At 41.6% G+C, this 25197-nt stretch overlaps 1 protein-coding gene across 1 annotated transcript; it reads right to left on the bottom strand.

Moving 5' to 3' along the window:
• Positions 1–739: 739 nt before the first annotated feature.
• Positions 740–21824, bottom strand: Alg8 (ALG8 alpha-1,3-glucosyltransferase). The gene is made up of 13 exons (XM_051192275.1): positions 21730–21824; positions 18634–18712; positions 14130–14323; positions 12390–12499; positions 12014–12081; positions 9538–9664; positions 9169–9272; positions 8317–8437; positions 6204–6343; positions 4487–4626; positions 2711–2808; positions 2134–2206; positions 740–1356 (listed from the first exon to the last, which is right to left on the bottom strand). The coding sequence occupies exons 1-13, from the start codon at positions 21822–21824 to the stop codon at positions 1125–1127; spliced, it is 1581 nt and encodes a 526-aa protein (XP_051048232.1). The 3' UTR covers positions 740–1124.
• Positions 21825–25197: the final 3373 nt, after the last annotated feature.

The raw sequence follows: 25197 nt of genomic DNA, 5'->3' as shown, positions 1-25197 counted from the left end.
ATGACTGGATTGGCACCCCAAGATGATACTGACTTTGAACTTTCTTTGTTCTGTAATGGATAAATACCGTGTATAAAAGTTCATGAGTTGGCCAGGAATTGGTGGTGCATGCCTTCAGTCCCAGCAGTCAGGAGGCAGAGGCAGGCAGATCTCTGTAACTTTGAGACCAGCCTGGTCTACAAGAGCTAGTTCCAGGACAGCCTCCAAAGCCATAGAGAAACCCTGTTTTTAAAAAAAGGTTCATGAGTCAGCTATGTTGGCTGAATTTTGAATGTGCAGCAAATGGTAGGAAAACTAAGGACCTAGATAAAGTGTTTATGAAGTAGTCTCAAGAAAAGGGAGAAAAGGGGGCTGGAGAGACAGTTCATTGGTTAGAACAATGGCTGCTCTTGCAGAGGACCAAAGTTTAGTTCCCAGCTTCTAGGCCACATGGCTCCACACCACCTGTAACTGCAGTCCCAAGAGATCCAACACCCTCTTCTGTGTATCCTTCTCCGAACTGCAGGCCTTGCTGTGAGAGATGACTAGAGGTTCTTACTGTGGTCTGGAGTCTCTGTGGCTTTGCCAAAGCAAAGCATTAAATGTCTCCTGGATCGTTGAGTGTTATCACTGTATCATTTCAATGAGATCAACTCTCCTGGAACAAGGTGTACAGAACAGAAACGACAAACCATCTGCCCAAGTTTGTGCCAACAGGAAAATAATGTAAAGAGTTAGTAATGACCAAAATAGTTTGATATTTTATAAATAAATATAAAATGGCATTTTATTTGTAATTCCTTAGGTATAGAATCTAATTATGCATTACATCCTAACAACGGTCAGTACCAGCTACAGAAAATTATGCTGTTAATCACCTCCTGGTTTACCTTCAGTGGGCACAGCAGGCTATTTTAATAGAAGAAAGCAAGAGCTTTCTCGAATGTGTTTTGTTGCTTAGAGAGGGCAAGTGGCTTCTCACCATGGAAACAATCAGGTTGCTAGGCAGGGCAAGGCCAAGTGTGGAAGAATGGTCCTTAAACAGATCTACTAAATAAATAGATCCTGCTACTGGCAACTTTCTTCAAGTTCTGATTAATAGTCCATGAAGTAATTGCTTGGCTTTCATCCAAACACTTCTTTATTCATTGCTTCTTTGTCTTGCTGACAAGACAGCCAGTCAACACTGAAACACACAGCCTAGTCCAGGCATATGTGATGCCCACTGAACAATACACTGAGGTCAGCAACAAAGGAATGAAGGGGTACTTCAGCTTCCAGGAGGTAAGAGGGAATACAAATTCACAGCAGACTTCCAGAGGCCCCAGGCCGAGGAGGTAGATTGTTTCCATCCAATTGAAAAGAGGTTTTTCTTTTCTGGAGGAGAGACATCTGATTTTAGATGAGTCACACCTGGTTAGCAAAGAGTCCCAGCTAATGTCTCCCACCCTCAGAATGAATGACAGCCAACACTCAAGTCAAAGACTGCACTCGTTTCACATGTAGAAAAATCACTATGCTATGACATGCTATTATCTCAATAATTTAATCTACCACATTTAGCTATGCTGCTCAGACAAAATTAGTTCTGTATTTAGAGGACAGATAGGTTCTGGGTACTGTGACAGTAGAGTAAGAACATACATGGAAATAGGAATTCTAAAAACACTTAATTCTGGCAAAATTTAAGTAACTCTTTACAAATAAGTAACCCTATATTTTTGGTTGTGAGCATAGCTTTTAACTGCTGAGCCATCTCTCCAGCCCAAAAAATTACAGGACCCATAGTACATAGTTTAGAAAGTGAAAAAATTCTGATCCCACTTTTAAAATAATGTTTTACATAGTATCTGTAGCTATGTAACCTTATATGTAATGAATACCTTATATTCTTTGGTTTTTAAATAAGGTTTTAAGCTAGGTAATCTTCATATTACCCATCCCCCACAACTAAGATTACAATCAGAAGGACAGGGTTAGGGGAATTCCTCCCTTTACTTATCAAGTATATATAACAGTTATATTACTGTTTTAAATTAGTAATTATTGTGTATGCACATGCTGATTGTACATAGCGGGAGGTCACAGCTTGACCATTTAAGAGCAAGTATCTCACAAAAGGGAACAGAACCTTAAATGTACTTTCAAAATTACCTGAATAGTGTCTTCAGAGAGGAGATACTATAAATGGTAAATAGTAACATGAGTAAAATTTTAATGGGAAGTTCTGTTGAAAGACAAAAAAAAAAAAAAAAAAAAAAACAGATGACAAAATAGCACATGGACATTGCTAAAATTCTTTTCTTTTCTTTCTATTATTTCAGACAGGATCTTTTTACATAACCCAGCTGGCCCAGAACTCTCCATGTAAACCAGGCTAGGATTAAAGATGTGTGCCAACACACCTAGCTAACTTTTTTTATTTTTTGGTTTCTTGAGACAGGGTTTCTCTGTATTGCTTTGGAGCCTGACCTGGAACTAGCTCTATAGACCAGGCCTGCCTCTGCCTCCCCAGTGCTGGGACTAAAGGCATGCGCCACCAACGCTAACTATTTTTGAGACAACTTAGTAAACTTCAAATTAGGGGCAAATCGGAGGTTTTAAGAGAAAGAACAAAAGCCTCTTCTTCCAGAAGACTTGCCAATTATTTAAGTTAGAGTGCACTGGTTTTTAGGCCTGGATGGAAAAGGCATGGTGACCAAACACGTCTTCCTAAAGAGAAGCTGCTTACCTGGGGCAGTGAACAGCAGAGGGAAGAGGGAGTAATGTCCTGTCGTGGTCAGAATCAGAAAAATTGTCGCATCTCCTGCTTTTTCCACAGACAAAAGGCTAAAAATAAAATTCTTATAGTAATTAATTCCTTAACATAACTGAAATGTGATTGCACAGCTTAAATAAATATGTCTATTATTATTCTTAGGACTGGCTAAATAAAATACCAATGGTAATCCTTATCTAAAATCAACACTGATTCTGTTACAAGTCAACTCAAATGAAAACTGGCTATCTTAGTTTTAAAAAGGTTTTCCCAAGTTTTATTTATTCCATAAGTATGTTCCACGCGCGCGTACACACACACACACAAACACGTCTGTGACTGTGTTTATGCATGCCTTGTGCCCATGGAGGTCAGAAGTAATCAATCCCCTGGGAGCAGTTACAACTGTTAAGTGGGTGCTGGGAACTGAGCTGGGTCCTCTGGAAGAACAGCCAGTGCTCCTAAATGCTGAGCCATCTCTCCAGCCCCTGGGTGTTGTTTTTAAAGCAATCAATAAAAATGTTTCAAAGAGAATAGGGGAGTAAGACAGACACCTCCATACAGTGAGAGAGACCTTGCTTTATTGAGTTGCCTTCCTCAAAGATATAGGATCGGGAGCTGCTTAGTGGAGAAAGACAGGGAAACTCTACTCACGAATTTCACTTCCAAACCTACAGCTAATCTTTTAGATAGTCCTGGACTTGCAGTGTGAGTTCAGACTAGAGTCTGTTCTACTGTGTAATCTGGATGTTCTACGGTTCCAAAGAAAACAGACTGGTCAGTTTAAATAATTTCTCATGATTTGAGAAAACCCTCAAAAATAGAAAGAGGAATCATTTATAGTTCTTTAAAAAAAAAAAAAAAAAAAAGTGCTGAGCATGGTGCACACCTTTAATTCTAGCACCTGGGAGGCAGAAGCAGGCAGATCTCTAAGTTTGAGGCCAGTCTGGTCTACAGAGCAAGTTCCAGGACAGTCAGGACTACACAGAAAAACCCTATCTCAAAAAACAACAACAACCTTCCCCCATCAAACAAATAATAACAAAAGCAAAACAAGTGAGGTCACAGAATTTAGCAGCATAAGGTCAGGCTGAAGTCCTAACTGCAACTTGCCAGCTCTGTGATTTAGTTTTTAAGACATCTTGGTATGTAGCCCAGAATGGCCTTGAACTTATGATCCTCTTGCCTTAGCCTCCTGAGTACTGGAGGATACAGGCTTGTGTCACCAAAATAGGCTTAGCTATGTAACTTTGGTGAGTCACAAGCTTAAAGATCCCTGGTTTCTTCAGATTCTAAAATGGGATTACATCAATTTATCCTAATTATCCTAAAGGTTGCTGAGCAGCTCAAAATAAAGTATACAAACCAGTAAGATAAGAAACAATCAAACTGCTCTGGAAGTCTAAAATGTTCACACATGGAGACACCGTGTAATGCTTGGTCCTTACTGGACTAACAGTAGGGAACAGGGAACCACAGGGCTTCAGTTTTGCTGATGTGACAATACGAAGAATGCCAGCTTTCCCTAAGCCATGCTCCTACCTGATACCCAGATCTATTATGGCATTTAATCATCAAATATATAGAAACAATGTATGGATTTTTGCACACCTCAGGATCCTCACAGGTCTAAAGATCCATGCCAATCAACCCATCATCCTCACTGCTTTTCTTTGCTTATCTCACCCCACAAGACATGACAAGAACAGCATAATCAAAACATTCCAACTCTTTGAGCTATTTGCTTACCTCATTGGGAGAATTGCAAGGAGTATGGCTTTTTCATGAACATGCCATCCAAACATGAAGGAACTCAAGGCACAAAGAACCAGGCATCGGAGAAAGCCTCTGGGCCCTTGGGGTTTAAACCAAAGACAGAAAACAGACGGCTAGAAACAACAGGCAAAGACAGAGCTTCAGTGTCATTTAAAGCCAGCTTGCAGAAGCAAGGCACAGGTAAACACAGTCTGTGTCACATTTGAAAACGGCAGAACTAGGGGGCTCTCCACTTCACTGGCATAACCCAGCACTCTGTGCAGATCTCTAAAGCTAGCTTTACAAAAGAAAATACAAGACCACAGGAATATATACTTACTTCATCAAAATGAACCTTATCCAAATTAATAAACTGTAAGTTCTGGGATATAAAATTTAGCAACTTACTATCTGCATAATTAGCTAATATTCATTGAACTTATCAGGTCACACTACAAAAATTCTTACGTATTTTCGGGACAGTGCATTAGATTTTACCAGTATTGTGAGTTACAGTGCAATTTATAATAATAAAGCCACAGTCCTTTATATACATAGCTTACAAAGATGAGGTTTTTATTTTTTTATTTTTTTGTATTTTACTTATTTCTCTGTCTCTTTCTGGTGTTATATGTATGTATATATTTTGTGTGGTATAAGGACATATGCACACAAATCGGTCAGAGGAGGATGCTGGGTATTGTGCACTCATCACTGTGTTACTCCTTTTTCACAGAGTCTCTCACTGAACCTAGAGCTAGGCTGGTGGTCAGCAAATGCCAGCCATCTTCCTGTCTGTGTTCTCCACACTGCTGGGAGCTGAGGATCTGAGATCCTCATGTTTGCACACCATGTTGTCACTCACTAAATCACAGCCCTAGCCCCAAGGCTGAGGTTTTAGAATTTTTAAATATCAAATAAAATCTATGATTAAGTAGATTAGCAGAATTTAGAAACTGGCTTTGCATACTAGTACTGCCAAGCTAAGTAGGGCCAGGTGTCTTGCCAGGAGATTTTGATCTTTTAGAAACCAAAATTAAAGCTAATGTGTAATTATCCCACCAAAGATATCACAATGCTGAAGTCACAGAACACTGACAGGTGTGAGTGAGGCTCTAACAACAGCTGACCCACAGCAGATTTTTCTTCTTCTCTTTTTTCTTTTTCTTTTGAGACAAAGTCTGGCTATACCCAGATTGGCTCCCAAGGAGCGATCTTCCTATTTCCACCTCCCCAGAGCTGGGATTGCAGCCTTGTGCCACCCTGTCTGGCTTCACAGCAGACTCCCATCTGATGTGTGAAGAGCCAGTGCTCCTCTCAATTCTTTATCACCATCAAGACAAAATACTGTTTTCCAGACACATTTGATCATTTAGCCAAGGATGAGAAAAACAAAATAAAGTTTATATGTTCTGCCACAAACATTTCTTCTTTCTCCACAGCATGCTTTTCTTTTTCCTCATGCCAGGACGGACAGATGGCTTAACATGCCACTGGCAAGACTCTCTCACAGAGGCTTTTCTGGTAATCTTTCCTCACTATGTTCAAAGTTACTGAGAACTGCTCGGAAATACTCCAGTCTGCAGGAATTCATTCAGCCAGGGAACTTATTCTGCAGTTGGACAAGCTTGAAAGCAGAAATTCAGCCAGCACTGTGATAAGAAATGCAGAGGGGGAATCAACAGGTGGGTACCACATGCCAAGTTCTTACCAGTATGGCTATCAGTGTACAGATGAGGGTTGCCAAAGGGGAAACTGAGGGAAGGACTGTATGCTGGAATTGCTGAACCAAACCACTTGTCATGGAGGCCCTGGGAATCTGGTTGGGATCAAGAAGTTTCAATTCCAAACCTAGAGAGTAAACAGACATTTTACTTTGGTCAACAGGACTCCCTATCTTAAGAGTCAAAAACACTACTAAATCTAAAGCAGTTCATAGCTGGATGTCATGGGTTTAAGTTTGCGCTGTGCTGCCTCCAGCACATGCTTCTTTCTGGTTTCAGATGATAATCTATAGCTATAGACTAAAATTGGAACAAGCTATTTGTGCAGCCTACTGGAACATTGTGGGCAGGCAGCATTTGAGCAGCAAACTTCTCTACAACTTAGACGGTGCAAGCTATTTAAAAAGCAGACCAAGGCCCAGTGAACTTAAGCCTTTCATTTGCTGCAGTATTAAGTTCATGGTCCTGCACACAGCAGCCCTAGGTGATCTGTAACCTTTCTGCCTCTCCAGCCTCAGCTGCATAGTGCTCAGTCACAACGGACTAAGTGTGAGTCCTCAGCATACCTCCCTGTGCTCACACAGCTCCCTTTGAATGATTCACCCACTCTGCCAAACTTACTTAGTCATGCAGAGAATTCCTAAATCAAGGGGCAAAGCTGCTTTGTGGGTTCTCCAGTACCATTTATGTGCTTACTATCTCTACCATACTATGTCCCTTAAATACAGAAGTTGACAGTTCTTTCTAACCCCAAACACAGAAGTTCAATAATTACTTGCCTGGAACAATGATGCAAGTCCCACCCAAAACAGGCTCCAGTGTAAAAACAGTGCAGTCAAGACAGCCTGAGCATCTACTGCCTTTTTTATTGCCAGCAATGTGGGGAAGAAGCAGCCTGCCAAATGTATTTTCTTTTTTAAAGATTTTATTAAAGAGTGTAGTGTTCTGCCTGCACACCAGAAGAGGGCATCAGATCTCATTACAGATGGTTGAGAGTCACTATGTGGTTGCTGGGAATTGAACTCAGGACCTCAGGAAGAGCAGTCAGTAAATACTCTTAACCTCTGAGCCACCTCTCCAGCCCACTAAAATGTATTTTCTATTTATTCCTTTCCTCTTCAGTGTCTGCTTTTCCATTGGTTTTGAGACCCAGTCTTATGTAGCTCAGGCGAGTTCTGAACTCTTGATTCTTTTACCTCTGCTTGGCAAGTGTTGGAAATACAGGTGTATACATACCCCCATAACTAGCCACCTCCCCTCTTTTTTTGAGACAGGATCTCATATAGTCAACCCAATCAAGAATGACCCTGAACTTCTCATCTTCCTGCCACCACCTTCTGAAAGCTGGGGCTGCAGGTGTACCCCACATATCTGGTTTATGCAATGTTGGTAGTAGAACTAGGATTTGCATTCCACTAGCTGAGTTAATCCCCAGCTCCTGATTTTATCTTAAAATTAATGGCTCTTTCCCTGAGATTTTGAACCTGACACTGACTTTCCATGAAAGGCACCTTTGGGGAGCAGGTACAAGATAAGGTACAGCAGTTTCCTGACTCAGGACTTGCACTGCACACTAAACTGAACCGACAACAGTTTTTCACAATACAAATGTTTGAAGTTACTTTGTAAGAATGCCAGTTACACTGATGATGGATTGATGAGTGAGGGATGAAACTAAATTATGATTTCTATATAAGTAAGTAAACAAAATAACCATTTTCTGTAAGTACATAGCTCCAGGTCCAGGGGGGACCCAGTGCCTCTAGCCTCTGTGGGTACTAGCACTCAAGAGTATAGCCTTCCCCAAATAATTAAACATAATTCTTAAAAAGCATCTCAATATTTAATCTACTCACCCAAGGAAAGCATCTAAAACCCCACTGCCACAAGGAAGGTTTGTAAGCAATGCAGTCTACTTACTGCACAACAGACTTGGTCTCAAGCAATTCTGCTCTGCTCATCCTGAGCTTAAGTGCAGGGCTGGAGACCAAGTAATCCAGAACACACATCCAAACACAAAACCCGGGCAGGTGTTTGTACTTCCCGATGGGACTAGTCCTTTCAGTATTCATAGTCTAAGGAAAAAGCTGGGCAGCATACCAATGACAGACAGTGCTTTGTCCAAAGCATTGTACAAAGCCCAGAAGTTGGGAGCCCAGTAGGCATGGCAAAGGCCCCTCTTGAAAGGAAAAAGTCGGGAAAAGATTTGTGGCAGTTGGTTCTGTTGAGAAAGAGAAATGAAACCAATTAAATACCCATCAATTTACTACAAATTCTAAAACAGAACAAGAAAACTACCCGCGCATGGTGCATAGAAAGTTTAGCAGTCTGGGTTCAGATCTTTGTTTCTACAACTGAATGAATGATCCTAATCAAGTCACAGACCTCTTTTTTGCCTAACCTTTTAAATGGCCAGGAGGAGACACATAAAAATCAGCGAATATCCATTCATTCTACTAGTAAGTACAAAATTTGTAAGGTTCAGGGAGAGCACATGATGTGGTCCATCCATCTAAGCCTGCTGAAGTGTTGGGGAGCAGGGAACACCACATTAGATGTAGTGTTTGTTCCTCCATCTTAATAGAAACGAACTGATTTCGGGGTGTGGAGCGAGAGAGAAAAGAAAATATTTGGACATCTGTCCCAGGCACCTTACAGCATTTACTGTGTACAAAGGATGAACTGAGAGACTAGAAATGTTAGTAAGTAGGTGCATTAAGTAGAATCCACAATAAGAACTAATTCTCTATGCAACTACAGTTTCATGCTAGTTAAACATGCACAGAAATATGCAATGAGGACCTTACTTACCTTTGGTAGGAAAGCAACAAAGGAGCTTTTACAGGTGCTTCACGCACTTCCTACTCTATTGTTCTTTCTAAACAACAACAAAACTAAGACTTACACTACTTTTTAAAAAGCAAACATCAGAAATAAAATAGAATATCTTACCAAGGCTATGAAAGGGCCCAATGAAAGAGCAGAGACTAGGAAAACAATCAGTCCTAGGGAAATGACACGGACAAAGCTAAAGCTGTCCCATCGGACACTGCCATCTACGGAAAAAGAAAGCCAATTACCAGGAGCATGAAGAACCCTCCAACAACACTCAGGGTTTCAACACATAGCCCAAATGTCCTCCCGATTCAGCTTCCTTAGTACTGGGGTTAGAAGTGTGTACCAACATGCCCGGGTATACACTGATCTCTTTGTGGAGGTGGAAGTTTATAGATCAGTATCCAAGAGACACCTGTCATGCTCGATAACAGTGTCAGCTACAAAGAAGAAAATAAGGATCTTGCTACCACTGCTAAGACTTGCCTGGTTTGCTTGCAGTAAAACAGTAAGATCGCAGCAGATAGATACCATAGGCTGGTGCTACATAGAGGTAGATGTGCTTGAAATGCAGGAGGACAGCAAAGAAAAATGCCCCTTCCAAATGCCTTTTCTAGGAGACAGAAAGGGGAATGTATCATTTTGAATTCAAGGTGGATGAAAGACAGTCTATAGTATCCTGTAGTGGATCCTGGAACACAAGGAAGACATTAGTAGAAAAGCTGATGAAATTCAAATAACTAAAGCTGGTTTCTTAGCCTTGGTGAATGGTTGTTTAAGATGGTAGCACTGGGAGAACATTAGTGAGTGAGGGGTATTCAAGGATTCAAAACTATTTGGGCAACTTTTCTGTGTAGCTAAAATTATTCTCAAAAAGAAAAACAAGACAAAATAAAACAAAGCCATCTATTTTTAAAGCAGAAACCTTTAAAACAAAAACAAAAATTGGGAGTCTTGCGGAGTCTTGCTATATTGTTCAGGTTGGCCTCAAAACTTTTTTTTTTCCCCCTGATACAGGGTTTCTCTGTGTAACAGTCCTAGCTGTCCTGGAACTCTATTTGTAGACCGGCTGGCCCGAATTCACTGACATCCACCTGCCTCTGCCTCCCAAATGTTGGGATTAAAGCTGTGTGTCACCACCTCCTGGCTAGTCTTAAACTCTTGAGTTCAAACAAGTCTCCTGGCACAGGGCCTCCTGAGTACGAGGACTATAATGATGTGTGCTACCACACCCAGCTACCCAGCTAAAATAGTAAGCATTAACATTTTAAAGAATGCCTTATTGTTAGTGTTTTGCTCCCATGTTTGTGTACATGCATGCAGTGCCTGCAGAACTGGAATGACAGATAATTGTGAGCATCTTTGTGTGCTGGGAACTGTTCTCTGCAGGAGCAGCCAGGGTTCTTAACTGCTGAGCCATCTGTCCAGCTCAATAACAATTTCCTTTCTTCTTCTCTTTCTTCCTCTTCTTTTTTGTCTTGAGACAGGGGTTCTCTGTGTAGTTCTGGCTGTACTGGAACTCACTCTGTAGACCAGGCTAGCCTCGAACTCAGAGATCTGCCTGTCTCTGCCTCCCGCTGAGATTAAAGGCATGTGCTACCACTGCCTGGCCAATAACTATTTCTTAATGGATAGTTCCACAGGGAACTTCTGTAAGGAATGCAGGTGCAGTCTGCAGCAGGAAAGGCTCAGTGGGAACTGCAGGGCTGGAGACCAAGCAATCTGAACACACAAGGGCAGGGTTTTCCACTCCCTGATAGGGATTAGTCCTTTCAGTATTCATTAAGTGAAAAGGGTGGGTGTAAGGAGTAAGGTTTGTCCGCCCGCTGCCTGGTCTTGTCCTGCCACCGCGCCAGCCCCAAATAATGCAGAGACTCTGTATTTGATATTATGTTGTTGGCCAGTTACTTGTTTTTTATCGGCTAGTTCTGTCTTAATTAACCCATTTTTGTTGATTTATGTATTTTTTACGTGGTCTTCTCTTACCGGGGAGCTGGCCGGCATTCTGCTTTCTCCAGACTCTCCATCTTGACCCTCCTTACTCCTTCCTCTTTCCTCCTTGTCTCCTAGTCCCTCCTATCGTCCTTTCCTATTGGCCAACAGTGCTTTATTCATTAACCAGTATGATAAACATATACACAATGACATCTCCCATCAGGTGGGTACCATACCAACAAAGACAGAGTTTCATCCAAATCATTCTATTGAAAAAGAATTCTGTGTGTGTACCACTATACTATGTTTTATGTATTTCTGAGAGATTTAAATTTTCTATAACATTTAAAAAACCAAAGTGGGGACTGGAGAGAGGATCAGCAACTAAGAGCATTTATTTCCTGTTCTTGTAGAGGACCAGGCTTTTCTGTTCTCAGCACTGTCATGATGGCTTAACACTGCCTGTAACTCTGGTTTAGTGATATGATGCCCTCTGATATCTGTGGGCACCTGCACACATCTGGTACACATAAACTCATAGGCGTAATACATATACATAAAAACAGGATAACAAATAAATTATTACTTCATTCATACATAGTAAACATTAAGCCTGATGCTAAGACTTTAACTTTATCTTTAACTTCAGCACCTGAGAGGCAAAGACAGGTGGGTCTCTGTGACTTCAAGGCCAGCCTGGTCTACAGACTGAGTTCCAGGACAACCACTGCGTTAGAGAAACCCTGAAATCCTGTCTTTAAAAAACAAACAAGAAAAGATACAGGATATATCAGCAGTAACCACAAACTATATTCTTTTTTTTTTTTTTTTTTTTTTCTTTTTGGTTTTTCGAGGAGCCTGTCCTGAACTAGCTCACCAGGCTGGCCTTGAACTCATAGAGATCCACCTACCTCTGCCTTCCAAGTGCTGGGACTAAAGGCGTTCACCAACAATGCCTGGCTTACAATGTTATCTTTATAAGCTAAAAACTAAAAAGGGAAATCTAATTAGGTTCTTCTGTGTTTACCTGAAATAACCGTGCAATGGAGAGCAGCATTAATCCAGATAAAAAGCCATTGTACTGGAAATGAATATCTGGATGGACGTCAAGGAAGATGAGGACATTGGATTCATAATGAACTGTGTTATGAATAAGTATAGAATTTGTAGATGATTTCTTAATGAGTAAATTAAAAAATAATAATTTAACTGGTTCACAAATTAACTCCTCAGAGACAAAGTATTTTAATAACTAGAATCCAGTAAACATGGAGAGAGCACAGTTTGGGGAGCCAAGTAACCTAGACAGCCCCCATTCAAAAGCAGGTCACATTCAATAATCATCACTACAAGAAGAATTAACCTATTAGTAGATACCATAGGATGTAATATACCAAGGATACGGTCTACAATTAACAACCCAAAGTTCCACAACAGTAGTACGGACAGAATAAACTTTGGCTTCTCTGTAAGTTCTTTGCTTGTTTTTTTTCCATCAATACATTTACAGCACCTACATGGACACATCAGGAAATAGAAATAACTTTAGGCTCCTTACAACATGACAATACTTCTACTTTCAGCCATTTCTAACAAACCGTTTATATTATCCATGGTTGATCTCAGGGCTAATTCATATCTTTTTCTTGAGTTAGCTGATTAGATACAAGGATTCTTTAATAAAACTAAATCCAATAAATAGCAATCTGAGCCTTCAAAGTAAGCATTTTAAAAATGAGTGCAAGCACATTAGTTCAGCCCTTAAAAGTGAAAGGTGTGGGCCAAGTGTGTAGCTCCATTGACAGAGTGCTGGCCTAGCACACAGGGGGCCCTGCACCAAATGAGCACAGTAGTGCATGCCTGTATTCCAGCTCTGATGAGAAGAGGTATGAGGATTAGTAGTTCAAAGACATTATCAAAAATATGGCAAGTTTCAGGCCAACCTGAGCTACACTAAGACCTGTCTCAAGAGGGGGGGGAGGAAGAAGGGAAGGAGTGAAAAATGCAAGCTATAACTCAGTGGTAGAATGATACATGCTAAGCAATGAGAGCAAGACTCTGGCTGGGTTCAACCCTCAATATATATGTATGACCCATATATTCATACAGAGTGAAACACTCAGGCCAGTCTTGGGCTACACAGTGAGACCCTGTGTCAAAAATAAATAGAACTGCAAAGCTGTTCTCACAACCCAGATGATGACGACAACAATAAAACTTTATGTAAGGGGCTGGGACATAGCTTGGCAGTAAAGTACTTGCTGTGCAAGCATAAAGACTTGAGTTCAGTCCCTAGAACCAATATTAAAAAACAAAAGAAACAAACTGAACACAATACTTATAATATTAGTGTCAGGAAGCAGAATCAGGTGTATCTCTGGGGACTGTCATTCATTTTGTTTTTTGAGACAGGGTCTCCTCCTGGCTTGGAACTTGCCAAGTAGGCTGGTCCAGGCTGGTCACAAGTGCCAAGGATCTACTTGTATGCACCATATGAGTAATGGGATCACAAATGTATGCTACCATGCCAGCCTATATCACATGGTACATTGTTTGTATATCTATGCAGAATGTGCATGCCTGATTCCTGCAGGTCAGAAAAGGGCATTGGGTCCCTTGGATCTGAAGTTATAAATAACTGTAAGCTGCCAGGAGGGTGCTGGGAATCAAACCTGCATCCTCTGCAAGAACAGTAAATGCTCTAAACTGTTGAGCTATCTCTCCAGCCAACCATAAGATAACCTGAGTTTATTGGAATGAAACTACCTAAGAGCAGACTTTGGTAAAGAACAATGAATATGTGTGCATAAATGTGTATGTACCACAAAATAGGACAGGTCACAAAAGTCAAGGAAAGGAAGGCATGTGGAGTTGACCTCTGTGAGGGAACTGGTCCTGGAATCCTATATGGATTTGTTCTGTCAACAATACTCATAGGATCTTCTCATACAGCCAGCTACCTCAAACCCAAACTCACCCCTATTTCCCTACAAAACCTCTCAAGACTGCTCCCTGTAACGACTCTCAGGCATTTGCTATTATATAAACAGAGCCGTGTTTCCTATAAATCAGCAATAATACTACAATTTCTCAATATCTTCCACACAAATAAAAGTCTATACAGCATGACATCTGCCACTTACTCGTGAACAGCATAAATGAAGAGTGCATCTGTCAAGATGACAGAAAACCTCTGGAAAAGCAATGTTCTTGAGCTGTTGTAGTTCAGGTTATGGATATTAAGCATCTTTTGATCAAAGTATTTGGCAATATGTGATAGGGTATATTCAAACCATGCAAAAAAGGGGGGGTAATCCAAGGTCCATTCTGAAGTTGCCTGTGATTTAAAAAAAAAAAAAAAAGTCAAAATTAAAAATACCTTAACTAAACAAGGTATAAATACTTAACATTATTTATTCTCAGACCTTTAAAAAAATATAATGAAATAAAGTTGCACTTAAAATGCCCTAAATATATAGAGTTATTTGGAAGAAAGGAGAATTAGAAGAGGACAGACATGATGCACACCTATAATCCCAGCATTAAGAAGGGTGAGGCCAGAGAATTTTGAGTTTCAGGCCAGCCTGAGATTTCCTGGCCATGTATCAAGGGTCAGACACTAATCATAACCCTCCTTCTCTGTACCTGTACTTTTTAGTTTTAAAAGACATGTATGAGTCTTTTTCCTGTATCATGCAGGTCTGAAGAGGGATTCCCTTGGGATGGGAGTTACAGTTTAAGTCACCACGTAAGAGCTCAGATCTAACCGTTTCTCTGTAAGAGCAGTGCTCTTAACCAGAGCCAGTACTCCAGCTCCTTGTTACTCTTTTCATTGAAAATTCTTTCTCTTCAAGTCCAGTACAAGCTCACTAACTACTAACTGGTTCATCACAGGGACTATGGTTCAAGGTTTCTCTGTGATTAAAAGGTAAATAAAACCAATGTAAGACTTAAGACAAAATGCTTGCTTGATCTCTGCTCATTTTCAAGTTCTTTTTTGAAGTCCTGGAGGCTGGATTTAGGCAAGCATTATCACACTTAGCCCCATTCCCAGTCTAGCCCTCTGCTTATATGATTGAATGACAGACAACTGCTGGGTCTGGAGATGTCAGGATCTGTTCACAACCCCTGCAGGTACAAAACACGGAAGCTTTAGATAGTCCCAGGTAAATCCAGAGGCTCTGTCTCTAATGAATCCACTCACTAACTTCTACATTTACAATGTAGTATAGAACTCCTCTAATCCCAAGTCTCCCATGTAGGATATAAGCAAAATGACTCACTGAACAGAAGAAAGAAAAACTACAAGTTCTATTTACAATTTTGTTTTAACAATCACTATTAAATAGCATTATCAACAGAGCAGTGGCTTTGTGACTTACACAGACACGTTCAACAGAATATACTCAGAAATGATTTCTTGCTAGGATAGGGACAAGAAAGTCCATGTAATTCTAAAATCTCTACTGTTAATTTAGACTTTAATCCATTTACAAATTCTAGCTATAATTAAATGTCAGCATTCAATCTCCCCCAAGAGAGCTGCTTATATTTTTTGGGGGAGTAAAAGACTTTCTGACTTCATTTTACTGACACATTTATAACTTTGAAAGTGGTGAGCAGGAAACAAAGAAATTGGCTGCTGTTAAGAGGTGGCCGTTTTTCTGGAACAAAGTGCTCTTGAGTTTCCTTGCCATCCCCGCCACACTGCACACCACTCCGAGCCTCTCTATTCCGCACAAACTCCCAAACTGGGCTCTGCAGATCAAGCGTTTCTATTTGGGGCCAACGGCTTCTATTAGCTGTATTTCCTCCCAGTAATTCCACTGAGTGCTGGAGATGAGACTCAAATCTGGATCAAATCCTGGCTCTCAAACATGGAAGAAAAAAACCAAAACAAAACCCAATGTGTTCATATAAAGATTAAACAATTTATTATTTTTTTTTAACTCAGTAGATATTAACAGTCTCTTTGGTGTCTTTCCCAGGTAGTTGACCAATTTGAGGTCAGTGACGAAAGATAAAGTCACAACTAAGGAAGATTTTACAGACAATCCACTTTTCACCTGTCTACCCTCTTGGGATGGCATAAATATACTCCCCAGGCAACTTCACCCTGTCCAGGCTATCTCCTGCTGAGCCTCCTTGTCACACTTCTGCCCTTTAGTTTGTTAGTTTCCTTCCCTGTTGGCAGAAAGATCAAGAAAGCACCAGCATCTCTTATAAGAACCTCTTCTGTGTAAAGTAAGCAGACACAGGAGACGTGGCCCTAGTAGTGGTGGTTATAGGAGGAAGTGAAAACACTTGAGACAGAACAAGAGAATTAAAAGGGAAAGGACCACAATAGAGCCTGAGAGTACCAGCTTCTTAAGAGGTGTGAAAATAAAGTTAGCAAAGGAGACTGAGAAGGAACAGAGAAAGGAGATGGCAAAGCAGAGGACTGCCTTTTCATACACAGAATGCCAATAATTAATACACTAAGTGCTTCCCATTTGTTTCATCTTAATTAGCATCATTTCATCATTGGAGACACATATCACTCATCATGGTCCTTAAGTGGGAGAGTTGTCAAACCTGGACAATCTGAAACCACAGCCCAAGCTTTAGACTACTAGCCTACATAGTACTTTTCCTAGTTGGTATCCACACATACAGACTATGATACCTCAAGCAAAAACAATCACTTAGAGTTCCCCAGCACTTCTATGAAATATTTACAGTACTGTATGTAAACACAAATTCAGTCCCTTGGAACAAATGTTTTTTTTTAGGACTACACAGACTTGGGGAAATAAAACCAGATGAGGATGTAGCTCAGTTCACAGAGTGCTTGTCTGCATGCAGAAAGTATAGGGATCCCCAGTACTGCACATATATTGGCTCATCCTCAGCTAATGCCTGGGCTACATGAAACCAACTAAAAAACAAATGAACAGAAGTTGCAGAGAGATGGCTCAGTGGTTAAGAGTGCATACTGTTCTTGTAGAGGACCTGAGTACAGTTCCCAACACGTATGTGAAGAGGCTCACAATTGCTCATAACTTCAGCTCCTGAAGTTCTGACACCATCTTCTGGTCTCTGTAGGCATCTAGTTACATGCACAAACCCATGCACATGCATGATTAAAAATAAAAATCTTAAACACAACCCTATAAAACCCAGAATCTGTTTAGTTGTGTGCTTGCAGGTATGTCTATCCATGCAATGTATGTGGAAGCTACACACTAACATCATGTGTCTTCCTTAGCCGCTCTCCATTTTAGTTTCTGAGACACAATCCTTCACTAAACCTGGCTCACCGATTTGATTAGACTGGACTCACCAGCCAGTGAACTTTATAGATTGGCCTGCCTCTGCCTCCCTGGCACTGGAACTACAGATACAGGCCAATGCACCCAGCCTCTTCTGCGGGGGGTGGGGTGGGGGGTGGTGGTGGGGTGAGGTGGGGGGATGGGGGTGCTGCCACCTTAACTCGTCTTCATGATCATGTAATAAGCACTTTACCAACTGAGCCATCTCCTCAGTCTTGGAAAAGTACCTTCCTAAAACCAGAATACCACTAAAACATTTCTTTGGGGGTGGAAGAGAAGGTTCAGCAGTTAAGAACACTTGCTACTACTATTGCAAAGGACCTGGGTTCAGTTCCCTGTGCCCACATGGCAGCTCACAATCCTCTGTAAATCATTCCAGGAGATACATTGCCTTTCCCTGGCCACTGCAGGGACAGGCATCCACATGGTACACATGCATACAGGCAAACCACTTATACACATAAAATAATCTAAAATAAATTCCTTTTACTGGGGCTAGAGAGATAGCTCTTAAGAGCTCTTGCTACTCTACGAGAGGACCCACGCTCAATTCCCAGCACCCACATCAGGTGGCTCACAACTGTTTGTAACTCCAGCTCCAGGGGGGATCTGAAGTATCAGGCCTCTGCAGGTACACATGCCCTTCTATGTATATGCCCATAGTTAAAAAATAAACCTTAATTTTTTTTCTTTTAACACACACACACACATACGTGTGCACCACAGTACACATGTGAAAGCGAGAGAATAACTTTTTATTTTTAAAAAATTAATAGTGTGTGCATACCGCATATGGAAGCCAACCCCCAGAAGGCTCTCTCCTTCCACCATGACCACTCCCTGGCCTAGAGTGAGTGGTCTACCTGCCTGTCAGTTAATAGATCTTTCTCTCTGCACCGTGCAGAAGATCCATCCACTCCAGGGCTTCGTGCACAGCAGCAAGTACGTTACACTGGGCCACATTCCCAGTCCTGGAAATCTGATTTAACAGCAGTAACTGGTTCTACACAGCATTTCTTTTGTTGTTGTTTCATTGTGAGATACTGTCTGGCTATATAGTCCAGACTGGCTTGAATCTTGATCTATACCTCAACATCTGCAATGCTAGGATTACAGACATGTGCTGCCATGCTGGCTTACATATAATTTTTGTTGTTATTTTGGTTCTTTGCAAGACAGGCTTTCTCTGTGTAGCTCTAGCTGTCCTAGAATTTACTCTGTAGACCAGGCTGTCCTCAAACTCACAGAGATCCACCTGTCTCTGCTTCCTGAGTTCTGGGATTAAAGGTACGTGCTACCGATGCCTGGCAGCTTACATAAAATAAATTAAACTCACCTCATAATACCACTGAGATACTGGCAAACTGTGAGTAATAGCAAGCCAGTTTCGGTGTACTTCAAAGTCCGTTGAATGGCTATACAAGGCAATACAGGAATAAAATGAGATTTAGAAACAGCTGTATCTCATTATATCCTATAAAACGACATGACATGCACACATGCACCAAGTCCTAAAACATATCACTTAGTAAGAGGTCAGAAGGTCAGGCCTCCCTCTATGTTGTTGGAGGATCTACACGTCTGTATAGGGGTCTCAGAGATATCCAAGGGCTGACATAAAGCTTAAAATGGATTCTTAGACCACTGCACAAAAGTGTTTTTCTCTTTCTCACAAACAACTCTTAACAAAATCCACAATCCAGAAAAAGCTTTACAAAGGGGCTTCAAATATTTAAAATCACATCTATATCATTTTGTGTGTAGGTGTACGTGTGGAAGTCAGAGGACAACATATGCAGTTGGGTCTCTCCTTCTATTACGTGTGTCTTGGGGTGGAACTGAGATTGTTAAACTTGCCATCAGGGGCCCTTTACTCACTGAGCATCTCCTGAGTCCAAGGACTTTGTTTTCAGACAGTGTCATTATATAGCCCTGGCTGGTCTTGAACTTGCATCAATCTTCTTGCCTCTGCTTTCAGAGTGCTGAGATTATAAATATGAGCAATCATGTCCAGCTCTTGTTTCATTGAGACCACGCTCTAACACGGGCTACACTCCCTACCTTGGAAATTTTCTTGAATTAACAGAAATATTATATAGGTAATTTTGTGCATCGATCTCTACCAGCCCCATCAGACAAAGTTTGCTCATGTAGTCCAGGCTGGCTTTATATTCTTTTCTATTTTTTTACATTTATTTATTCTGTGCACTGGAGAGGAGCAAGCTGTGGCCTGTGTGTTTATGTTCAAGTGTGTGTGCAGATCAAGGGAATAGCTTGGGAGAGTTTGTTCTCTCCTCTCACAATGTAATTTCTGGGGATCAGCTCAGACTGTCAGGCTTGTCTGCAAGTGCCTTTACCCTGGCCTTGTGTTCTTGATTTTTTTGGCCTCCGCATCCCAAGTGCTAAAATTATTATGAATGCTCCCAGCTTAAAGGTTCCTCTACCTGCTAAATCAGTTATCATTCTACCACCTGCTTTCAAATTGTGGAATGCTATTCATAACAATATCATTTATCACACTTAACAATTTATGTTATTATTTTTGAGAAAGGGGTTTGCTATGTATGTAGTCCAGGCTGGCTTCCAATTCTTGATGCTCTGATCTTGGCCTCCTGAGTTCAGGAATTACAGACATGGGCTGCCATGCCTGGATTTAATTTACACTATTCTGACATCATTTTAGTCAGATTTGGAGAAGAGATTATTAGCTTTGGTAACCAAAACCTTTAATCAAGTTCTGAGTTCCCCATCTATACTGTGAGCAATCAGAAATCCTTTTTCTCTTTGGTGCTCTGATAGTGCTTGGAATAAAGTAGGGGGGCTGGAGAGGTGGATTGTTCTTCCAGAGGACCTGGGGTCAATCAACACCCAGCACCCACATGATAGCTGAGGCAGAATGATCTCCAGTTTGAGGCCAGCCTCAAACCCTACCGCTACACGGTAAACCCTGTCTCAAAACTAGCAGAAACAACAAATCAAAAAGCTAGACCTGGTGGAACACATCTATAATCGTAACACTCAAGAAGCAGGGGCAGGAGGATTGCCGAATGCCTGAGGCCAGCCTAGGGCGTGAGAGCTCGTGTTTCAAAAATAAAAAAAATGTTTTTATATAAGTATAGGTATTTGTTCTTCATTCAATGATAACTTATTAATGAATGGCTATAAATATTTGGAATTATGTTATTAAATTTAAACCAAAGGGAGAGAAAGTTAGTTTTGGGTCAGCAGTTAATTTTTCTAATTAATGAAGATAAAATGAAAGTAATTACAACTTGTTGAAAGCAATTGGGAAAAAAATTACGACTAGAAACATGATGTCAAATAGTAAGAAAGTACAGCAATGTATTTGCTTAAAGTCAGGGCACTTTCTGAAAAAAAATGCAACCTTAAACAATTTGTGCACTCATTACAGAGCAGTTACAGAAACTAATAAAGTTATGATATCACTAGACAATAAACTCTTGGTCTGGAGAGATGGCTCAGAAGCTACAAGGACTTGTTGCTCCTACACAGGACCCAAGTTCAGTTCCTAGCATCCATACTGGGCTGCTCACAACATCCTTTAACTCCAGTGGGATCCAATACTCTCATCTGGCCTCAAAGGGAGCCCCATACAAACACACAAATCTTTAAAAATGTACTTGACATGCAATGTGTTTGCCTGCTTGGACCTGTTAGCCCTTCACAGTGGATATACACAACTAAGTAGTGGTTCCTATGCTTTTAGTTTTAACTGTACTTTTTTTTTTTTTTTGCACAGATCTACATGTTTTCCCCAGCCCTGTGTGATCTGATCTCTTCGATTGTTATCCTGTGCCGATTTTCTTCTTTTTCAGTTTTTAACTACAATGACAACTTTCTATACTTAGAATCCAGAGTTCTTTCCTACTACGGACGTTTACATTTACTCTTTCCCATGCCTGAACAGTTTTTCAGATTGGTTATTCTTTTTCATACTGAGGATATAAACTCAAACATCCTCCTACAAGAGTAAAAGCTCTGCTGTCAGTTACTGTCTCCTTTATACATCTTTTAGGAGTCTGAAAGTTTGCCGCTCCCAATTCCAGGGAAGATGAGGTCCCGAAACGCTTTGTTAACCCCTCCATCTTCAGGATTTAGAACGGCGCCTGGTCTTTTAAGCAGCAGTCTTACTGTCCGGAAGAGACTGACTGGCGGAGGTGGGGTCATTACTTGCATTTGAAGGGTGAGGACCCCGAAGCTCTTGCCCTAAATTAGAATAAGGACTCATCCGGGCCAGACACAGTCATATTCTAGCTCTAGGTTAAGTATCAACCCCTGTGGTAAAAAGCTTAGCAAAGGCGGAGAGAACACATGGCCTTTCTTCCTCATGCCCAGAACATCCACACAAGTCTCGCCCACCCTGCCGACCGCGGGGCCTTCCCGCCCAGCCCCTGGCTCTGCAGGTCCTTACTAGGTGGGGATGAGAAGGCATTTGAGAAGAGTCACCCCGAGAGCCAAAGCCAAGAACCAGTGGCCACCACTGGCTGCAAGTGTGGACGTCGCCATCCTTGGAGTCCCGTCACTTCCGGGACGCTGCGCATGCGAGTAAGGCCTTTAGAGGCGGTGCCGGCGAGCTCTGCGCATGCGCCACTGCTCAGGGCGCAAGCTGGAGAGCGGGCCAGCATTTAAACCTCCCGCCCAGGCACCATCGTTTTGGACGGGGAAACTCAGCTGCGCCTGCGCGGACCTTTGTGGTGACAGTTAATTTGTTTATTCATTCACTAATTCATTCATTCATTTTGGTTGTTGTTAGTACGTACTTCCATTGAAATGGTGGCTGATCGTCTGTTTTGGGTAGTGATTTTGGGTTGGAGATACCTACGTGAGAAACCCCCCCCCCCCCCCCCCGAGATGTTCAAAGTGGTAGTGGAGACAGTTATCTATTAGTTACTCGGATTAAAGTTCTCGAGATAAAGAATACTGAAAGGCCCCTCAGAACAGGAAGTTAAGTCCAGATACAGAACAAAGTGAGCAGAGATACAGAGCTTAAAACCATTCTGATTCTAGTAGTGTTTTGCTAGGCTCCCTGTGCAGCACCTGCCCCAAGCAGAAGGAGGCCAAAGTATAGTACTTACCACATTTTTGTTATGGTGGTTAGTTCATTCACAATGTTCCTCTGGCTGTCTTGGAACTCACAGAAATCTTTGTTCCTCCGCCTCTGGGGTGCTGGAACTAAAGACTAAAGGCGTGTATCACCACCACTTTTAATTGCACATAATTAAATTGCAAATAATCTGGGTAGCTTGTTAAAACTGACATTGCGATTCAGTGGGATGTCCTAGTACCAGTGCTGCAGGTTCACAAGGGCTGAGGAGGCATATGTAGTGAGTGACATTGTTGGAGTCTGTTGTACTACACCATCTTGATCAAATTAAACCTCTGTGTGCTCTCTCCCTCCCTCCCTCTCTCTCCCTCCTCTTCCTCTTTCTTCTTCCTTAGCTATAATTATGAAAATTAAGAGAATGAATATGAGCCCGGTAGTGGTGGGGGAGCTTGTCTGTAGAGCAAGTTCCAGAACAGCCAGGGCTAACACACACACACACACACACACACACACACACACACACACACACACACACAGAGAGAGAGAGAGAGAGAGAGAGAGAGAGAGAGAGAGAGAGAGAGAATACAAGTTGCTTGAGATGATGCCAAGAAAGAATGGAATGCCCAGTAATGGGTCAGAGAAATTAAATGCCTTACTGAAATATGTATGACAAAGTATTGATATTCATTTATACCTCATTCACAGCTTCATGGACCACCTATATGTTTATGATGCTCAGTTTTATACCTCAAACCCAGCCTTCTCTCACCCTCAGATTCTTATTTCCAGCGGTCTATCTGACATCTCTTGGGTGGGTTCCTTCCTAGCCTCCTTGCCTTTCTCCTCTTCCTCTCCTCTCCTCCCCTCTCCTTTCCTTTCCTCTCCTCTCTTTTCTCCCACACCCTCCTCTCCTCTCCCTTTCTCCCCTTCTCCTTCTTCTTCTCTCTTCTTTTACATCTCTCCTCATGTTGGAGATTGAATTCCCAGGGCTTCACACATCTAGTTAAATGGCCTATTAATGAGCTACATCCCTGCATTTATAAGCATTTTAAGTATTTGTTGATTTTATGTATTTTGAGGCAAGAACTCAATATGTATAGCCCAAGCAGCCCTGAACTCACCCTGGACCCAGGCTGTCCTTCAATTTTCAATTCTCCTGCTTTAGTTTACCAAGTAAATGACGGTCACAGGTTCTTGTGATTAGGACGTGGATATTTTTGGAGGATGTTATCTAGTTTACCACATAACTCACATGTATTATATTTAAAACTGAATTCATGATTGTTTTCAATATTATCCACTTAGAGAAAGACATTGGATATCCATGTTTACTTCCCTCCCACACCTGTTCAATCTGATATGTCACTCACTGTGATAGTGTTTTTCTTTTCTAAAGGGGTCTCTCTGTGTTGCCCAGGTTAATCTTAAATCCCTGGGCTTAAGTAATCCTCTCTCCTTGCTGTTCTACCAAGCACACCTCATTCTAATCCCAACCAGCAACCTCATGCTTCATTGTAGGTGTCTGGTTGGCCTCCAGGTGGCTTATCATTACAATCTACCTGCTTGGTTAAGAAATAATTTCAATGATGAGCCAACTTGGTATTCTAGTTCCTGGTTCTTTTTGATTTTGTGTTTGGAAACAGGGATATTACCTAGGTTAACCTCAAACTCTCCATCCTCTTCCCTCAGCCCTGAGCTTCAATTACAGTCATGTAGGCCACCACAACTGGCCCATCTCATGAGTTTTCTTCCTCCTCTTCCTTTCTCCTTCCTCTCCTTCCTTCCTCTTTGTCTTCCTCTTCTTCCTTTCTTTTCTTTCAAGGCAGGCTCTCACTATGAAGCCTAAGCTAGTTTGGAACTTGTTATCTGCCACTAACTTGTACGTCAAGCTGGCCGAAAAGTTGCAGCAATCATCCTTCCAAGTGCTGGGTTTACAAGTGTCACTGCCATAGCAGGATAACTCATGTGATTTTTTAAAAAGACATTTATTTTTATTTTATGTGTATGGATGTTTTGCCTGCATGTATGTAAGTGTAGCATGTGTTTGCAGTGCCCCCGGAGACCAGATCCTCTGGAACTGGAATTACAGATGATTATGATTGTGAGCTGTCATGTGCATGCTGGGAACTGAAACTAGGTCCTCTGGAAGGGCATCCGGTCTTCTTAACCACTGAGCCATCTCTCTAGCACCCTAGTTTGTGCTTTTTATTCAAGAACACCTGCATTTTTTTCCTGACCCTTCTTTAGTTCCTTAGAACCAGGATAGTGAATAATTCCTTTTCATCTTCTCTGGCTTATGCACTAAATCCCATCAGTACGAACTAGGGTTGTAGTTCAGTGGTAGAGTGCTAGCCTAGCATGCAAGAGGTCCCCTAAGCACTAGGGGAGAAATCTCACCATCTTTTCTATGTTCAGTCCTTGTGTTGAATAGCTTTATGTCAATATGACTCAAGCTACAGTCATCAGAAAGGAGGCAGTCTCAATTAAGAAAATGCCTCCAAAGTCGGTGGTCACACATGTTTTTAATCCTAGCATTCCTGAGGAAGAGGCAGGCAGATCTCTGTGAGTTTGAGGCCAGTCTGGTCTACAGAGCAAGTTCCAGGACAGCCAAAGCTATACAAAGAAACAGTCTCTAAAACCCAAAAATAAAATAAAATGCCTCTATAAGATAGGGTCATAGGCAGGCAAACCTATAGGGTATTCTCTTAATTAGTGATTGATGTGGGATGTCCATTGTGGGTGGGGCCATCTCTGAGCTTGTGGTCCTGGGTTCTATAAGAAAACAGGCTGAGTGAGCCATGGAGAGCAAGTCAGCAAGCAGCACCCATCCACAGC

This window comes from Phodopus roborovskii, unplaced genomic scaffold (assembly GCF_943737965.1).
Source record: "Phodopus roborovskii unplaced genomic scaffold, PHOROB, whole genome shotgun sequence".
Taxonomy (NCBI): Eukaryota; Metazoa; Chordata; class Mammalia; order Rodentia; family Cricetidae; genus Phodopus; species Phodopus roborovskii.
Note: the sequence above shows the minus strand (reverse complement) of the source record. Positions and strands in the feature narration are given on the sequence as shown.